The sequence below is a fragment of the Mugil cephalus genome, chromosome 21 (genome assembly GCF_022458985.1).
Source record: "Mugil cephalus isolate CIBA_MC_2020 chromosome 21, CIBA_Mcephalus_1.1, whole genome shotgun sequence".
NCBI classification, from domain to species: domain Eukaryota; kingdom Metazoa; phylum Chordata; class Actinopteri; order Mugiliformes; family Mugilidae; genus Mugil; species Mugil cephalus.
In genome coordinates this window covers 14,778,135-14,797,235 of record NC_061790.1, presented here as the reverse complement: position 1 = coordinate 14,797,235, position 19,101 = coordinate 14,778,135, and the positions used below count along the sequence as shown (strand labels likewise).

General features: G+C 42.5%; 1 protein-coding gene across 1 annotated transcript; it reads left to right on the top strand.

Annotated features, from left to right (window-relative positions):
* Positions 1-1,063: 1,063 nt before the first annotated feature.
* On the top strand, positions 1,064-18,044 carry opn8b (opsin 8, group member b). The gene is made up of 4 exons (XM_047573136.1): positions 1,064-1,275; positions 10,207-10,500; positions 12,965-13,293; positions 14,803-18,044. Exons 1-4 carry the CDS (start codon positions 1,206-1,208, stop codon positions 15,157-15,159), a joined length of 1,050 nt encoding a protein of 349 aa, XP_047429092.1. The 5' UTR covers positions 1,064-1,205; the 3' UTR covers positions 15,160-18,044.
* Positions 18,045-19,101: the final 1,057 nt, after the last annotated feature.

Below are 19,101 nucleotides of genomic sequence, written 5' to 3'. Positions count from 1 at the left end.
TCAGAGGGAAGCCTTTTCAACTCTGACAACCTGGGATAATCGCACCGCCAACACGCTAACAAGCAACACTGCCTCTGCACTCTGCCCTGCAGCTGGCTGTTAAACGCTGATTCTTGGAAGACCATCTGGACAGCGGGGGTCACAGAGTCTGCACAACAGTCTGCTGTGACAGAAGACACTGACATTGGAAAACAAAAGAGAAATATTCAATCTTTTTTCTTTTCTTTTTTTTTGGTCAAAATCCTATCTGAAAAGTCTTTTGTCTGAGTGGTTTGCTTTGATTAATTGTGCTACTCAAAGAGATATGCATTGGCAACAGTTGTTAACCACCCTCAAAATAATTGATGACTGAGGTTTAATTGAGGTAGCGATGTTTAATTGAAAGTATAATGTACTGTGACAACTATGACTCACGCTTCCATGGCGAAAGGAGCAAAGCAGCTGCCAACTCCCTTCACAGTGGCAGTAAATGACAGAGCAGACTGTCCCCCTCATCGACCATGGTGTCTGTGCATATGCCCACAAACTAAAGTAAAACTATCAAAAATGACGCTTAAAACTTGAAATTTAAGTTCCAGGGAAAAGAAGAAGAAGAAGAAGAAGAAGCAGTAAGAATAAAATGGGTGTGTATACCTAATGCGGAGTGTCTGAATTAATCATTTCCCCCAACACCAACTTGCTGAGTCTGAATTAAAGATTACACATCCTCAGTAGCAGCTGTCACATAACCACGAAGTTGAAATATTTAAGAGGTTATCCATGTGGTGTACTGCATGAAGGCAATGAGATAGTAGCATCACTATTCAAAATATCGCATTAATTAATTAGTCTTGGAGTCTTGATACACGTATTTGTCCTGTAAAGTTGATAATGTGTATTAAGTTTAGAATGCAGTTGCAGTAAGTATGTTTTAAAGTACTTTTAATAGTCATGCTCATGGTAGTGGGCTGCTTATATTGACTGGTACTTAAGCTAATTTCACCCTGGTCACACGACGCGGATGGTAGCCCTGCCCTTTACGCACGATCTCCCTGGCAACATAGCGCACGCTATAGGCGCAAGGCTCCAGTCTCGTGCGTCTCCGCTCCTCTCCTCTCCCGAGGACAGATGGAACTGACACGGGGACGCATCCGCAGCGTCGCATTTTGACTTTTCTGCACCTCGCCTTTTCTTCCCTCTCACCCCGGCCACCGACCACCCTCTCCATGGATATCTACGCCTCCACTCTGTCGCCGGCGCTGGACATCGGCGCAGGCTGTTACCTGCTGGTTGTAAGTAAGTTGAGAGTCGCGCGTAAAGCCCACGAACGTTTAAAATTCGCCGCTGTTACGTGCGGGCTTTCCCTCTCCTGCGTGTGTGTGATTGTGTTTGTGTGTAAAAACAGAGCAATGTTGAATCAACCTGGAAACTAGAAATCCAACTAAAACGCACCAAATGATTGAGCAGAAGTTGATATTGATACGGATGAATCTGTCTCGGCAAAACTTTCAGTTCAGCCCTGGAGACACCTCGTACCTGGGGGAAGAGCCACACCACAGTTTGTGTGTTGTGTATACTTAATTGCATCACGGGTACATTTAAGCGGCAGGCTGTTTACACACTAACACGGATAAATAATGTTTAAGGTAAGGCTGTTTACTGTTTGGGCAGTATCCACAGTTAAGGGGAGAGTGATCCTAAACAAGTCTGTATGCGAGTGTGTTTGTGTATAAGTGAACAGAATTTGACCTTAGTGGATACATTCCATGTCATATAACACATTGTTACACTAGAAACTGTCCGTTAACAGGTCTGTAGAGGGAATGTTAAAGATAAAATGTGGACCGGGAAGACTGGAAATATAGAATTTTTTTTCCAGCTTATACAGTCTTCAAATATCCATGCAGTGAGATACTGTTGAACTCTTAATGCTGCATCTGTGCCACACTACACATGAGAATAAAGGCAGACTTAATCTTGCATGGCTCTGAGCAATATTGCACCGTGCAGCATGATTGACAGAGCTCCCATCCTCTCTTCACGGGAGTGTTTTCATCTAACAAAGCCACTAAGACTCAGTGGTCGCAGCAGTAGTAGTCACCAGCACTGACAGACACCGCGGACACCTTCCTGCAATTTCACACATCTTATCTGCCCTATCATTAGGCGGTGAATTCTGACCAACCAGAGGCTGATAAAAAGCTTTAGAGACCGTAATGGAAGATGGATGATAAGCAGCTTCCTGCGAACACTGTGTGTAAATTGTCCAGGGAGCAGACAGGTCGCCGTCCGTGGTGGCAGCATCCACGGGAGCAACGCAGCGAGGGCACCGCATCTAAACCCACGACAGGGTCTAAGTTTTGCGTGCGTGGAGTGAATTGTCATTCAGCTCACATGTGTAGTTCATCCGTGCTCGGTGCTCGGCAGATTCACCAGGAGGAGCATTTAATGCAGTTTAAAAACGCAGCTAAGGACGTGATATTCGCGAGAGAATGAAGAAGGGATTTAATTAAATGGATTTATTGTTGTACGGGCTGTGGTGGTATGTGTACTATACTGTACTACGTGTACAGTCACACGAGTTCGCGACTGGCATTGTGAAACAGAATGCAGGCAAAGGGAACCTCTGTGGAAATTAGATTATGCGGTGAAATCCACATTCCTTCATTACATGCATTTATTGTACTCATTACATATCTGATGTCCAATAGTCTGCAGTTCCTCACCGGAGGAATGTCTATTTAGAGGGATGTCAGTCATAATGACTGCCCTGATTCTGGTTATTAAGATGGAGCGAGCCTATTTTAAGAGTCTTTACAGAATTACGCAGAAGTCAGGAAGAACACGAAGACGCTTATTGTTGCTCCACACAAAGTACACAAAGTATATCGCACCTGTGTTGGGAAATCTTTATATATATTTAATCAGATGAGTGTTCCTAAAAGGGCTTGTTGTGTCCCATTTAAGTCCGAGATGTGTGTTACCGTTGGACACTTACATTGGACTTAAAGTCTAAGAACATTTAAATCCAAATTCAGAAGCAAAGGCCACCCCCCAAAAGCGGACTATAATCAAAAACAAACAGGTACCTTCTCTTATTCTGACCCTGTCTCCTCTTTATTATATTTGGTAAAATCCCTTAATCCTCTTACATGCACTGTCCACATTCTTCACTTTTGGGGGCCCTGAATGCAAAAGTCTCTGCTTCCCTCAGGGCTTAGATCCATGGTAGGGAAGCGTGACTAGCTACTGTTGATTAAATAAAAAAATAAATACACACAAATACCAGTCAATGTGACAGTTTTTGTGCTGCCAAGTTGCCGAGCAAGTTTCCGGAGACGTTCCTCTGGGCTCTTTGGGCCTTGTGGTGGAACACTGTGTCATATCTTTTTGGTCACAATTACACAAACATGAACAGACATCTCGGGAAGCCAGCATGAGAACGTCGTTAGCTTGGCTGCTCGAAAAACAACTCATGCTTGTAGTTTTGTGGTTTTCACACAGTCGTATATTTCTATAAATTCGTTCGGGAGTGGAACTCCACGGGGCGTAATTGATTTGGGCTGCATAGCAAAACAGCGTGTTTCCAGTGCTTAATATAATATTACTGCCAATCCCTCATTATGAACCCCTCACCTCTCCTGCACTGGTGCCTCCACTCACCTCTTCTCACGCTTAATCCCTCTCCGGTCAATATTGGACCTTTAGACGAGCTCTTTGAGGATTCAGAGGAAGACGGCAGCCTCATCTAAATCTAGCAGCAATGGCTGTTTTGTTACTGATTCTTCCTGCACTCACATTTAAGGTACAATCTATCGATCCGTGGCACATGGTTAGCGGCAGTTATTGTCTTAATTCCTACCCTGAGTGTGACCTGCCAATTTGCTCCTAATTGAGTGGCGAGAAATGTTGACCATCGTGAGACTTGTTGGAGGGAGCTGATGTAGCCCTCATTGTTGGCTGGATTAAGCAGTGAGGGACATGGTTAATGTGAGTTAAATTATTACCCCAAGTGCGGCCTTCTGTTTTGCTCTTGATTATGCATCCACCCATCCTTCCATCCATCTGGCCTCCTTTGACATGAATGGGCCGACCTCCCTATAGAGCCACCACTTGAGGGAAAAGCAATCGGGGTTGGGTGCAGTGCGAGCTGCACAGCCGGGCGAAGGCAATGATCTTGGCACGATGATTGACCCCCTTCATCAAAAACTGCACCTAAGTGGTAAAAATCGTTGTTTCTTGATGGACTTCTTAGTATGTTTAGTGAGTGGGAGGGATTTCATGAAGGCTTCACTTTTTGACAGCTGCACATCGCTTTAATGGTAATTTCAGCCTCCCCGTCTAAAAAGCTTGGCCAGATTAAGCAGTGAGGGGCATGGCTGATGCCAGTTATATTACTACCCCCAGTGTGGCCTTCCGTTGTGTTTCTAATTATCCATCCATCCATCCATCCATCTGCTTGTCTGAGTTTGGCTTGCGGTGGCAACTGTCTAAGCAGGGAATTCCAGATGTCCCTCTCCCTAGCAGTACATTCCAGACAAGATATGTAGTCCCAGTGCATTCCAGCAAATTCTGGGTACAACACAGGGTCTCTGACAGATTGGTGGTAAACCTCCAACGGGAGGCCCAGACCACCTCAACTGACCTCTTTCAGCACGAAGGGGATCAGAATCAGAATCAGAAAAATCTTTATTTATCCCCGATGGGCAATTAGGAGGGCAAAGAGCGGTACATTAAAATAAGAACAAGAGAATAAAATCACAAAAGTGGGTGGGCACAAAATAGCGTATTATGTACAATGGCAGGCCTGCTGCCAGTAACAGAAGAGTGAGATGAATTGTGGAAAATAATATAAGGGCCAATATGTAAAAAATCTATGGCAAATTAATAAAGTGAGGCATGGACAAAATTAAAAATGACAATGTGATTAAAGTGAAATTGTAGTTAAAGTGACATTGTAATATTGCACATGAGGACATGTGCAATATTACAATTGCACTTGAGCATTGCACAAGTAAAAATCTTAAGTTATTGTAACTGTCTTAGAGTTCTTAGAGTTCAGGAGGAGAATAACGTTGGGACAGTCTCCCTTATCCACCACTTGCACGAGAAAGCTTCAGGGAAGGGTGCAGTACATACTGACTCCCTTATTAAGCGGTGAAAATGGTTTTCCATTGTAAGCTTTCTTTAGTATGTTTAGTGGGTTGGATGAGGCTAATGTGGCATTAACTTCAGGAGACAGCTGTAAATAACATGGGCTTTAATGGTGAAGTTGGCATGTCTATTTATTCAGGAGTTAGTCTGTCTAAGACCCACTTTGTTGGTAGGATTAAATAGTGGGGGTAATGCTAGGTGTCCCCATTGATTCTTTTGTTGTTTATGAACGGTAAGTGGCTAGAGCTACTGCCTGATATACGCATGCTTGAAAGCAATTTTCAGTGAGCTGGAAGTTGATCGGGACACTTCGGGCTCAAACAGTCCCACAGCTGATCCTGCATCAAGTCCGGGGTTCATTTTGGGTGGAGTGTCGAAGACAATCAGGTTAGATCTTAAAGGAGATGGAGATTCCTACTTTGTAAAAACTGCAGTTACAGACACTTTAAAATGTTCATCTGCTAATTAGATAATATTCACTTCTAAGTTGGACAAAGTTATTCTTAAATAGAACGTTTTCACTGGGTTGTTTCCCCGTATTTGGGCAAATCTAGCAAGGAAGCTACAATTGAAGATTCAGTTTTATCCCCAAGGCAGGATGCAGATGGTTCACAACAGAAATGGAAAGTTGGAAATACAAAAAACTAAGAACTGATAGAAAAATAAGTTAGATCATATGGTGCCAGCAACATCAAAAGTTTAACTGAAATAGTGGTTTGTCCACTAGCTCTCTGATTGATTCTCTGCATAGAGAAGTAGTATCCCTGTGTACAACTTCACCAGAAAAAGACCAAGTAGAGCACCAATAGTTAACCTGGTGCCTCAGATGATTTGTTACATGGAGCTATGTGTTCTTGGAGACAGTTTGTTCAGGATGAGCACTTGCAAAAAATACTTGGCAGGTAATGTATGGACTATTGAGCCAGTGAGATCAGATAAGCCTTATGATGTAGCAGGAGAGTGCAGGGAACCCAGCAAGTCGTCAGCATAGCTAGCTATGTAGTTAGCAAGACAATAATAGACAGTTCTTGCAGTCAAACAAAAATTTCCAAGTAAGAGGTACAGTGAGGAGTGAACGCTGTCACACATGAAAATCATAGCCGTAGCTGCCAGTGGCTCTTCACAGGATGCTGACTGGTCCGTGCCTCTGTGGGTGAGATATAAGTGCGAAACTCGAAGTCTGGTAACACGGATTGTCATGAGTTGCAGAATTGAGAACACTCATAAATGGAAGTTTTACCTCTGGAGACCGGTTCAGCCTCAAGCTAAGGAGCAAATATGGAAGGTCTCCATTTTCGATTTAGCAGACTCACATTATTAAACTAGTGACAAATACACTGAATGCCACTTACCTAACAGTCGGCAGGCTTTTTCGGTACCGCTGACGGAGGTGGCTGCTGAATTATTAACTACTTTTAGCAGCATCGGCATTGACCAAAACTTAACCATATCACTCAGGAGGATACTTTTTTAAATTACTTTTTAATCTCCCCCCGCAAATTTAAATTTCTTTAAATACACATTAACATGAATCCAACATATTTTAGTAAAGGGATAAGGGATAACTTGATATTGAATGCAAAAGGATAATAATAATGTATATTTAGAAATAGCACTAGGCTGAGTTTAACATAGAACACATATAGTAGGTAGGGGGTCCCTTCTTAATCTCTCCATCAATGCGCGGTCCTTGACCTGAAAAATGTTGAAAACCCCTGGTTGACACAATGCAACACGATCCATGCCGCTGTTGCTAGGCAACCGGCCAAACAACCACATCACCTTGGACACTGTTTTGCCAACTACTTGTTCATAACACTAATTCTGTAAATTGTCTTGATTACACTGTTTATTTTACTAGATAATAATTATATTTATTTTATTTTCATCTAAAAAAAATTGTATATATATATTCATTATATTTGGGTGGGTTTTTATATATATATATATTTATTCTTGTGTTTTTAAGAGTGTTTACTTTCATCTACAATGAAGCTACTGTGACAAAGTAATTTCCCTCATGGATCATTAAAGTCGGTCTCAGTCTAACTCCACCAGAATGGTGTCCCAAATTGATTCCTTGGCTGCTGGCTTTACTTTTCCCTGTGTGATCTGAAATGAAAGCTAATATAGAAACAGGTGTTTGAAGTTTCTCCTTCACAAAGATTCTCTGAGAGGAGGTCTAAATCCTTAGGGCTATTCTCCATACGTGACTGACAACCAAGTGTACTGAGGTCAAAGTGTGTACAAAGTGTGAAAGATATAACAGAGGTATGTGAGTTTAAGTTTGTCAGTCTGGAAAGCAGATTCATTGTAGAAGTCACTGTACTGTAATCACCGTGCAGATTTAAACTTGTCTGATTTGAAATGTGCCAAGTGTAAGGATGCTGGACTTGGTAGAATGTGCACTATAATAGTGGTACTGTTTGAGGTGGTAGAGGCGTTCTGCTTTATAGTTAGGAAATTTATGCCTGATGCAATAGTGTCTTCTTTCTTTTCGGGTTAAGTTTCTTCAGCTTTGAATATCTGTCAGTTACTCCTAAGGCATATTAAAAAGAGCAATCATCTTTGCAGCGCAACTGACTCTGCATAGGGGCTGTCGGAATGTCTTAAGGAGAGGGGCACGGTTTATCAGAATGACCTTCTACATGGAAATGCTTGCATACACTGATCAGGCATAACATTATGGTGTAGGTGTCCCTTGTGCCTCCAAAACAGTTACGCCTTCTGAGGGCGTCCGGCAACAGAATGTTGTTGGTGTGGGCCTTTGGGTCCTATGGGTTAAGGAGAGGGGCTTTTGTGGATCATGTGTGTTCCAATGTATCCCACAGATACTTGACCAGTTTGGGATCTAATGAATGTGGAGACCAGGTCAACACCTTGTTCTGTTTTTTAGTTGTTCCTAAACTGTTTCATGTGTGCATCCTGATGGGGCTGAACATTGTATTGTTAAAAGACAGTCCTCCCACCGGTGATTTTAATGTTTTGGCTGATTGGTGTATATGCTTTTGATTCATACAGGGGGAAAAACGTGCCAATTTCATATAATAAATGTAGACTTTGTGTGTCTTTCCTCTGTTGGCTGATGGAGTAGATACACAGATAACAGATAACTGACAATAATTGAGTCAATCAAAACAGGTTACAGGTTCACCAGAAGGCTACCACTCTCACGTCTCCAATCTAAATAAGCCACGCGGTGACGGTTAGCTTAGCATAAAAACTTGTTAAATTGTCAAAACAATATCATTAAATAGAATATAGCAACAAAGTAAAGTGTGAATATTACATTTCACAGCATGTGCACAGTCAGATCTGACGAACTAGAAAAATATTCCCCTTGAGCAAAATATGTAACTTTAAACCCAGCTAAAAAAAAAAAGTTCTTCTTGTACAAAGACAAGACGAAATGGAAGAACCCGGAGGCAAGTGACAGAAAGAAAAGAAGCGCTCTTTTGGTGAGTGCTAATATCAGTCAGGAGATCAGTTGTTTACACAAACAGTGCAGCATACGGTTTGCTTGCAGTTGGTACATCTGCACGAAAACTACAAGTTTAACACTGCACCCAGGTTTTGTGTGTGTTACAAAGTGAGATATTTTGGTATTTCTTTTATGGCAATGACAGAAGTTAAAAAATACATTTTCATCTGACGTCTGCCTGCACTGTTGGTTCTCAAACCAATCTTGAATCATGTTTTTGTTTGTGGCAGGATGTATTATCCTACTGAAAGAGGCTGTGGCCATCAGGGAACAGTGTGTCAATGAAAAGGTGTTCATTGTCTACAAAAGTGCTTAAGTATGTGGTTCATAGGTGGTGGAAAATAACATCTACGTGAATGACAGGAGTCAAGGTCTCCTAGCATAACATTACCCAAAGCATCACCATGCCTCTGCCAGCATGGTTTCTTCCCATAGAATATCCTAGTTTCACGTGTTCTCAAGGTGAGCGATCCACATGCACCCAGCTATCTGTGTGGTGTAAAAGAAAATCAGATTGAACAGACCAGACCACCTTCTTTCATTGCTCCAACGCCCACTTCTGATGCCGATGTGCCCACTGTTAAGTGCTTTCTGTAGTGCTTTCTAGCTTTCTACCAGATCTAGCGTGCCATCCACAGTAGCTCATCTGTTGACCACACAGGCCAGATTCCTACGTGCATCAATTGGGCTCCCATGACCCTGTCATAGCACTTTTGATGTACCAAACACTGCAGATTGAGAACACCTCACCAGAGCTGCAGTTTTGGAGATGCTCTGACCCACTAGCCTAGCCATCGCTATTTGGCCCTTGTCACACAAATCCCTCTGACCAGCAGTGAGTACTGCACTTCAGTGAAACAGGCATGTAGCTATGTAATGTATATACTGTGTTCAGAATAAGAATACTCCACTTTCATCTTGTGAATTTGCAGTATTTTATCTCTAACAACACAATGCCAGTTTGTGGTGTTAATCAGAATGGACTAAAAGTCAATAAGCGCTTCAGCTGTAGTGGAAGAGAAGAATAACATTAGGGTTAGCATTGTGTCTGTAGTTTGCAGTAACAACTCAGTATTTAACTTAAAAATTACTCTGCTACTCGATGGCTGCTCCATGTCTTGGGTCCAGAGCAACACTTTTCCGTCATTTTCTCTCTTCATTACCATACACATGACAGATCGGCACTGTCTTCACACACACAATGACTATGTTTGGGGAAAAAAAACAAAACAAACAAAAAAAGGGGACTACACCTACATCAGTGAACTGGAATGACTACGTGTCGTTTAACACAGCGCCCAGGCTTGTGTGTGAGCTTTGTGCTACCCTTGGTCCACCATGTGCTTTTTCATGCACATTAGATGTTTCACAAGATTAAACATGCGCTGGGCCTCTGCTGTGACGCAATCAAATAATTTGTTGCCATGGTATTATCCAACAGTCTTGGACACATCCAAGAGGGAAAATATGAGGGAGCCTACTGCCCGTTCCATTAGCAATCATTGACCAGGACTGTGTCTAGTCTGACCTATAAATGTGTCATGAAAATTAAAGATCACTTCACCTACTTTGTCTCCTCCTGTCTGTCCCAGCTGTGCTCTCCATTGTGGGGAACGTGCTAGTCCTCGTCATGGCTTTCAAAAGGTGGTCAAGGATGAAGCCGCCGGAGCTGCTGAGTGTCAATCTGGCAGTGACAGACCTCGGAGCAACTGTTACCATGTACCCTCTGGCTGTGGCCTCCGCCTGGAGCCACCACTGGCTCGGAGGAGATGGGGCCTGTATTTATTACGGCCTGGTGGGGTTCTTCTTCGGCATCGCCAGCATCATGAACCTGACCGTCCTGGCCGTCGTGCGCTTCATCGTGTCCCTCAACCTGCAGTCACCGAGTAAGTAATTCAAGGCGTTCAGAGACTGATATAAATATGAATATCCGCTGAAAGCAGATGTGCTCGCAACCGCAACAAGTTCATTCATCTAGAGATGACGAAGCTTGTTGAAGTCCACATTAGGGACTTCTTGAGACGGGAGTTTGTCTCGTGGTGAAACTAGATTTTACAGTTTGGTTTGGTTCAGGAAAACATTATTTGATCATTCTGGATCAAAACATACCCTTTGTACTTAAAATCCATGAAGCCAAACTGTAAAATCCAGATCAGTGCTCTTCGTTCAAAGGGAGGATAATTTCAGGATCTACCCCGAGAGCCACGTCAGAGATCCTGAAGTCTGAAATCAGGTGTGATCAAATAAATAGGCCTTTGGGGCCTATGGGCTGAAGGGTTCATGTTTTATGAGTTCTTCCCAAACTGTTTTTGTGTGTGTGTCCGTGTCAGGCTGCCTCCTGCTAGGGATGACTTCTGCCTTCAAGGAGTGTCATTGCTATGGGGTGGGGGTGTGTGGTCTTCCAGTTTCCCAGCAGAACATTTAATTGCCACAAGGTGGTCAGCGTTATTCAAGTCTCCTGTCTGTGGTTTTAATGATGTAGCTGATCAGTGTATTATCTATCTATCTATTGCTAAAGGCTGCTGGCTATAGCCTTATATTTAAAAGAGTGAGAGTTTCGATTTTACCATCTTATTCTTCTCGAGTGCCTGAAAAGAACATTTCACAAAATGCCAAGCCACTCCTTTACATAAATGACCTGGACGGTCAATGTGTCTCACGCGCTTAAGTGTCTTGTTATATGGATTATTTCTGTTCGCCTCGGAGTACCTCGCGATCCAAGAACACAGTGTCACGACAGCAGGTCTGCGTAGACAGAAATATGGGAATTAACAGTGCAGCAAGCCTTATACTCTTGACTCAAGGCTCGTCATGAAGAATCAGATGGGCTGACTTGCGTAAGCATTCCAGACAAACAGGCCATAATTAGCACCAGCAAGCAAAAAAGCAACACGGACAGCATAAGACAAAGTCCAAATGGAAGGGGCTTGCATTAGCATGGGGCTCAATGGAGAAGACAACAAAACCACACCATAAATAACATGTGACAAACCCTGAGGCAAAGATTCTGGATGGGATGAAAAAAAGTCAATTTACAACCCACACACCATTTAATAACTGGTTTGAAGGCAGACTCGTTGCTCCTTTGCCCTCTCTCATGTCTGTGTGTGCTTTCTGAGATAATGAAAAAGCAATATGCATAAAGAACAGTATTGCAAAACAATTGTATATCCTCACTTTATGACACTGCACAGACTACAGTTTTAGTGGAAAGGAATTTCTGAGAGCATAATATAAATCAGACATTTTTTTCCATGTACGTACATTACATCTAGAGGGACCACTGTCTCCAGTGTCTTACTTTAATCTTATCAATGGATTCTCATCCTTGTGGACTTTTGCATTTTCATCTCCATGTTTCTGTCATTTTCCCTGAATGCTAAAAAAGCAGACGACATTAAAGACAGGAAAAGGTCCTCAAGTGAACAAGCGAAATGGCATAGACTGTAAAAAAAAGGACATCATGACAGCTCTTCAAAACTGAAGCTAAAGCATGTGGAGCTCCCCCTGGTGACTGGCTGCAGTATAGGTCATAAGCTCCGCCTCCTCCATGCTAGTGGATGGGACTTGGGCCATACTAAAACACCAAAATAATATTTTTATTTCTGTCACTTTAGGTGCTGATGTGTGTTCAAGTGTCCATTTTTCATTATTTGACGCTATGGAAACAGAATGTAACATCATGATGATTACCAGAAAATAACTACCACTAATTCAATATACGGACTCTCGGTTCCAAACTCGCTAGATGGAGCTATGAGTGTTCCTGGACTTCGGAGTCAGTTTGACCAATGGAACAAAGTGTGGATGCACTGTCTATTTTTTCTACATTCTATGACAAAAACAGCTGCAGTAAACGTCTGGCGAACAATCAGTGGACCAGGTCAGATCACATGTTAACACGAGTCGTGGGCAATCCAATTTCGGGCGGACACACCCTGGTACAAGTTGCATTTGAGTTATCAAGCTACATACAGATGTAGTCTGGGAGCATTTGACCAAATTTTTTTGGCAGTGTGAACACACAATGAGTCCTTGTTCACATTAAAGATCGCCTACTCAGCCAGGGTCCTCTTGCGTCATTCATTCAGAAAAAACGAACAGAACACACAACCTCTGTTATAAATCAGCAGCTGAAAAGGAACGAGTACCATAAGTGATGTTTATGGTGTCTGTTACTGAAACTGTTTCCTAACTAAATAATAAAGAAATAGGAGGAACTCGTGTTAAAAAGTTGAAATTTGACACAAGGCTCGATGTAAATCATAGTCATAGAAATGTAAGCATACATGCATTGGGGCAGTCTCGTATAGTACGCAGCGTGCTGAATCTTTGTCCTTCTCCCTGCAGGAGAGAAAATCACTTGGACCAAGGTGAAGATGCTGTGCATGTGGACCTGGCTGTATGCTCTGATCTGGGCCCTGTTCCCCATACTGGGCTGGGGCCGCTACGGGCCAGAGCCCTTTGGCCTGTCCTGCTCTCTCGCCTGGGGAGAGATGAAACACAGCGGCTTCTCCTTCGTCATCGCCGTGTTCTCCTTCAACCTGGCCTTACCGACTGTCATCATCATCTGCTGCTACTCCAGCATTGCCATCAAGCTCTATTTCACCTACAGGAAATCGATGAACCATGGGCACCGAATCCCAAACATCGTCAAGCTCCATCGGAGGCTGTTAGTAGTGAGTAATGTTCTGTAAGAGCTGAGAAAGATCCATTATAGGTCTAGGAGCGGCTACTGAGGCTCTGGACGCTCAATGATGGATCTCTAGACTTTAAGGGTACCTGACATCTGTGCAACCCCTTTGAGCTAAAATTGAACATTTAACATTCATATGTATCCTGACCTATAGAACGTGGTTAGGAGGAATTTAATAAAAGGTATTAAGTGTATTAAGCATATATGATAGAGAACCTTAGTACATGGTTCAATAACAATCATCTAAAAGGGGACATGAAACAAACATAGTAAAATTGTGCATATTTTAAACAGAATGCCGAAATAACACATCGTAAAAAAATCGTTTTAAAAATAATCTGCTTTTCAAATGCGTTTCTCAACCTCTTTGGATCGTACTCGCCGCCATCTTTATTTTACCTCGGTCTCTACGTCATCAGATTGGCTAGTTGCTTTGGTCCCTATTGAGGAAGATGCAGGGAGAAAATCTGTCAGAGGACGAGGCCCAAAAGGGAGATTTTTCTCTCAACCAACCCAATGGCCTACGGGTTTGAGACACTGACAAGAAGAAGAGACCCATTTTTGTGGAGGATGAAAGAGATTCAGCGAGGAGAGGATCAGCAGTACTTCATGGTGGCTGGTCAGATGGTCAAAACTTTAAGGCCATGTTAAGAAAGGGGCATTCTGTGATTCAGATATTACCGTCTGTGTTTCAATTGCATTGCAAATTATAATGGATGACAAAAATATATTTTTGATACTATTTATCTCGGGGAATAAATTACCAATGACCTGATGGCGATTCACACGGGATTAAGATCATAGACGACCTGATGAGCAGCCAATTTCAGTTAAATTATTGTTTTCAATAAACTGCCTGCTCAAATGTTTTCGTCTTTTGCTCCCATTTCATCTTTTTACCTACTCAAGACCCAACAGCATGCAAATGATGGAAATGACCAGGTTTCTCCCAGTCTTTAACTTTTAAAATCCATGTAAACACCCAGGAGCAATGCAGACCATGCCTCCTTGAATTCGTTTTGCAATCTGCTCCTCTTCCCCTGTCATTTTCAGTGTATATGTAGCTGTTCAGTGCGACCGCACGTCAGGCCAACCACTCCAACGACGTCACGTCTGGCGGCAGAACAGCGGCGTTATCACGTTTACTGTTTCATGTCCCCTTTAAGCTCAATGTCAGCAGAGAAAACGAGCTTGTGGTAGACTAGCAAAGAAACAGGATGAACCCTGTGCTTGTTGACGTCCATGGAGAGGAATCAGACATTGCGTGAAATTTTGTCCAAATTAGGGTGTAAATTTGTTAGTTATGGCCAGAAGGGCGCTCTACAGACTATGCTAAGTCCAATTAACCCTACTTGAGTCTTGCTCGAAAACACACATCTTCCTCAGTGCACATAATTACTGGGATATTTATAGGGGCTCATGCTATTAGACAAATTAAATACTTTTCAACAAGATATGTTTTTACTGACTCCATTCTCCTGTTCTGTTGCAGATTGCGGTTTTGATCAGTCTGGGCTTCATAGGCTGCTGGACGCCCTACGGTTTGGTAAGCCTGTGGTCCATTTTCAATAAAAGCAGCTCCATCCCGCCCGAAGTCAGCCTGCTCCCGTGCATGTTTGCGAAGAGCTCCACCGTGTACAATCCGATGATCTACTACATATTCAGCCAGACCTTCAAAAGGGAGGTAAAGAAACTGCCGTGGCTTTGCCTGCACTCCAGTATGTGCCGCGTTGCCAACAGCGTCAACGACAACAGCATCTACATGGTCAGTGCTGACATCAAGCCCAAAGTAACGGCAAGATCTACTGTGCACGAGAGCATAGAGTCCAAGACGGAGATTTTTGATTGAAAGACTGTTTTTTTTTTCTTTTGTTAATTCCTTTGGAACACACACTTCAGGAGAAACTGTGGAGCTTCATAACGTGTTATTTCACAAGCCTTGCCAAGATAGAAAGCAGCTGTGCAGTAATATAACAGGGTAATACTGGTGTCTTTTCTGGCTGAGAGCGTGTGTCCTCACGATGTATTAAATGTTATGAAAGTTCAGCCAACAAACACTATAGAATAGAGTTAGACATATGCTCACAGTTGGTACACTGCTCTTACAACACTGGTGCCCAGAAACAGATCCGTGCTCACCGCTGAGTAAAACTGTGTTATTGAAGAAGTTACAGTTGTAAACTCATTTTCATTTTGTCATTTGTCATGCACTGTAAAGGTTTACAATTATCCAGGAGTGTGAGAAAGTGGCTGTGAAGTGGGAGCCACCTAAGGGTCAAAGAACAGCACACATTTAACAAACCAAAGCTTGTGTGAAGGAATACAACAAAACCCTTGTGTTGCGCACAGAATAAAGAGGAGAGATTTAGAGGAAAGATTAGTGATAGATGCTTGTTTGCTTGAATTATTCGTGTTTTGTTTATTGTTTTGCGGCTCCATATCGGTATCTTTTTATGAAGAGGTCGCTTAAAGTACCTCTTGAAATGTTTGCGAAAAATGACAAATGCTGGATTGTTGGTCAAGCCGGACGTTGCCGCTGTTCGATCTCACTGAATCCGATCTTGTTTTCATTCTGACAATGAAAACTAACCCAAACTGTGCTGGCCAGAATGCATTTCCAAGAGTATCGTTGAAACAAAACTACGCACAATTAAAAAATGCTACATAAATCAACAGACAGATAATTCAATCCCTGCTGAATGGAGTACATTCACTTACACAAGTCATTTTGAACTGAACCGGATGAGGTCATGACTCCTATTATGAAATCTACCTGTTTTATTGTAATGTATTCTTGTTATTCTAGTTTATGTTTCCTGGATGCTAACTTCGTTGTACAGGGACACGTTATGTAACACTGCATGCTAACTGATGTTTCTGCGAATTGAAGCTCATTTCTGAACTTTTTGATTGGGTTACAAAGGTACTTAGCACCAGTGAGGAGGGAAATGAAGCGTTGGTAAGCACAGGCTCACTTTGAGGCATGTGATACCATTGGAAATGGTATATACCAGTGGCCTTACTGCTTGATGTTTTTTGTTGTTGTTGTTGTTTTTGTTTAAATACCAAGGCAGAATTCCAAGCATGTACGTCTCTGCTGCACAGAAGTGATGTCACACAGTTTGCAGGGATGCTTCTGCTTGGAGAGGTCCATGTTGGATCGGGCTGTCTGCTTCAAGTCAAACATGAATATTTGAAGCATTTAACGTTGACCACTTTGGTCCTTGATTCTTGAGAAGGAAAGCCAAACAGTTAAACAATCACAATCTACACTTGGAGGTGGAGTTAAGACAGTCTTAAGAAATAACTAATGGTAAACCAACGACCAAACAAATGCATCCCTCCCCTGAGAAGCTTGGAATCTTAAATTCACAGAGTTGAGCCTCGGTTCTCCTGCAGCTAGTATCACAACAACGGCAAGTCTTGGTTCTGCCGTCGCAGGTGGGTAAACTGCGAAACGGCAACCTCACCTTCGGACAACGGGCCTTTAAACACACCAAGGTCTGTTCAATGTGTTACCAGGTGCGGAAGAATCTGTGAACTGCTCGACATGTGACGGCAGACTGATGACAATAGTAGGCAGCTTCCTATTTGCACAAGCAGAGCACACTGAGTGCGCTCACACAGGCACACACACAGACACAAGTCTTGGAAGGTTAAATACACTTTCCAGTTTCTGTCTAGTTGCAAATAAGCATTAGAAAGAAAGAAAAAACACTGATATGATCCCAAACCAAACCAAGTTTTGTTCAAAACTGTCTGATCTGGCAGTACTGCATGAGCAAAAAAACTAAGCTAAAACCAAGGGTCTGGACTTGAAGATTTCCTCGAAGTGCGCTCGCCAAAGTAGCTTCTTTGTGAAGAAGGAGTAGTAGTGTCTCATTTTTGGAGAAGTTACTTGAAAGTATGGTGGTGGAGCATCTTCCAGAAAGCCAACAAGTCCAGTTGCCCTTGTTTGTCAGCTTGTTTTTTTTGGTTCTATCAGGACTTGGTTGACTGAGAACCTTCACAGAGATAAAGAGGTGAAGGCCCAGGACTTTCTGGTAGACCGCCATGGGAACTTATTTCTGAATAAATGCACAAAGAGTCAAACAATTATGTGTTGTGTAGTTTGACCATTTAACTTTGTTGTAAAATGAATAAAGTGTCATTAAGCACCATTTCTTGTCTTGTGAAAAAAACACATCATCAGCCTCTAGCTACAACAGGTTTGCAAAAAATTGCAAAATACAGTGTGTGTATTCGTTGCACAATTCAATTCATGTTCATTGTTTGTCTCTCGCCACAGACTACTGGATTGTTTCCAATATAAGGTTCCTTTGAGGTCTACCAGAAGCCTCCCTAAATTGTTGCGCAGGTTGGTCCAATCCACGTTTTTTTTTTTTTTTTTTTTTTCAGATGTATTTTTCAATGCACACCCAAAACAACCGGAGGAGATAATCATTGAATTTGTGCGTTAGATTCAAATGTCTTATGTAGTATTAAATCATAGCGTGTTAGAGGGGACGTTCCTTCCACATTTTTCACCTGTACCTGTAATGAACTGTGTTTTATATAGTAAATGTATATTGTATATTTTTATTTGAATTTTCTTGTGTAGCATATTTTTTTTCTTGCAACTTGTGACTGCTGTTGACAGTGCTGAACTATTTTGTAAATGTAGAGCTCCGAATCCTGAACATATTTATGTACACAATTCATTGGTCATGTTTGAGAATAAACATTTAATGAATACGGTAAAGTCGTGGACGATGACTACACCCTGACAAAATTGCATGAGTCCTCCTCTCATCTGCATTATGAACAGTGAACGAGTTGAAGATGACATGCTGGTGCCCATTGTGAATTCAAGTCCATCTCTTTGTCACTGTTAAGTGAAGGAGATGTATTCAGCTGTTGTATAAATCCATCAGAGCGAAGTGGAAACAATGTCCGTGTCCGCATTTGCATACATCTTCCTCACTTGACATCCCATATGCCCAGTATGCTCTTCAGATACAGCTTGAGAATAGCATGGCATCCCGTCGAGACCAAAACTAAATAAATCACAGCCATGTTCATGTGCGTGGCGAGAATGTGGGCAACAGTGTCATCAGTTCCTAAAGAAAAACTGATGAAAACTCACCCTCTGCCTCCATACCTGTGACACAGAAATCGACCGGCGTGCATCATCTTGATGGATGTCTCAAAGTTCAAAAATGCATCTTGAGGAGAGAGGAGGCTTGTCGAAGGGAGTACGAGCAAGGAGGTGCAGATGTAACCTGAGGAATACTTTTAGTCACAGGTTACGGATAAGAGGCACGGAACACAACTGGGAATATTATGACACTTGTGAATACAAATGTACCATTATGACCAGATAATCAGTGTTTTTCACTTCACCTGTCCGTAGTCATGTTGTTGACTGGTTGACGTACAGTCTATCAGTTGTCAGGAGCACTATTATGCTGGATGGATGGATGCATGCATGCCCACATGTGCTAGAGGTGTCCTGTTGGATTCAAGTCAGGTGAATACGGGGGCCAGTCAATGAAATCAATTCCTTCACCCTTTGGGAACTGCCTGCATACTCTCTCCACATGAGGCCGTACATTGTTGTGCACCAGGAGGAAACCAGGACCTACAACACCAGTGTAGTTCATCACGATACCTAGAGCATTGCAGCCTGTAGAAATTGAACCATCCCTCCATGTATAATGCCTCCCCAGACTATCATTTTGGTCTGGGGAGGCATTATACATGTACATAACCAAACCTGTCCTGCTATTCGATGCTACAGACAGCATAACGG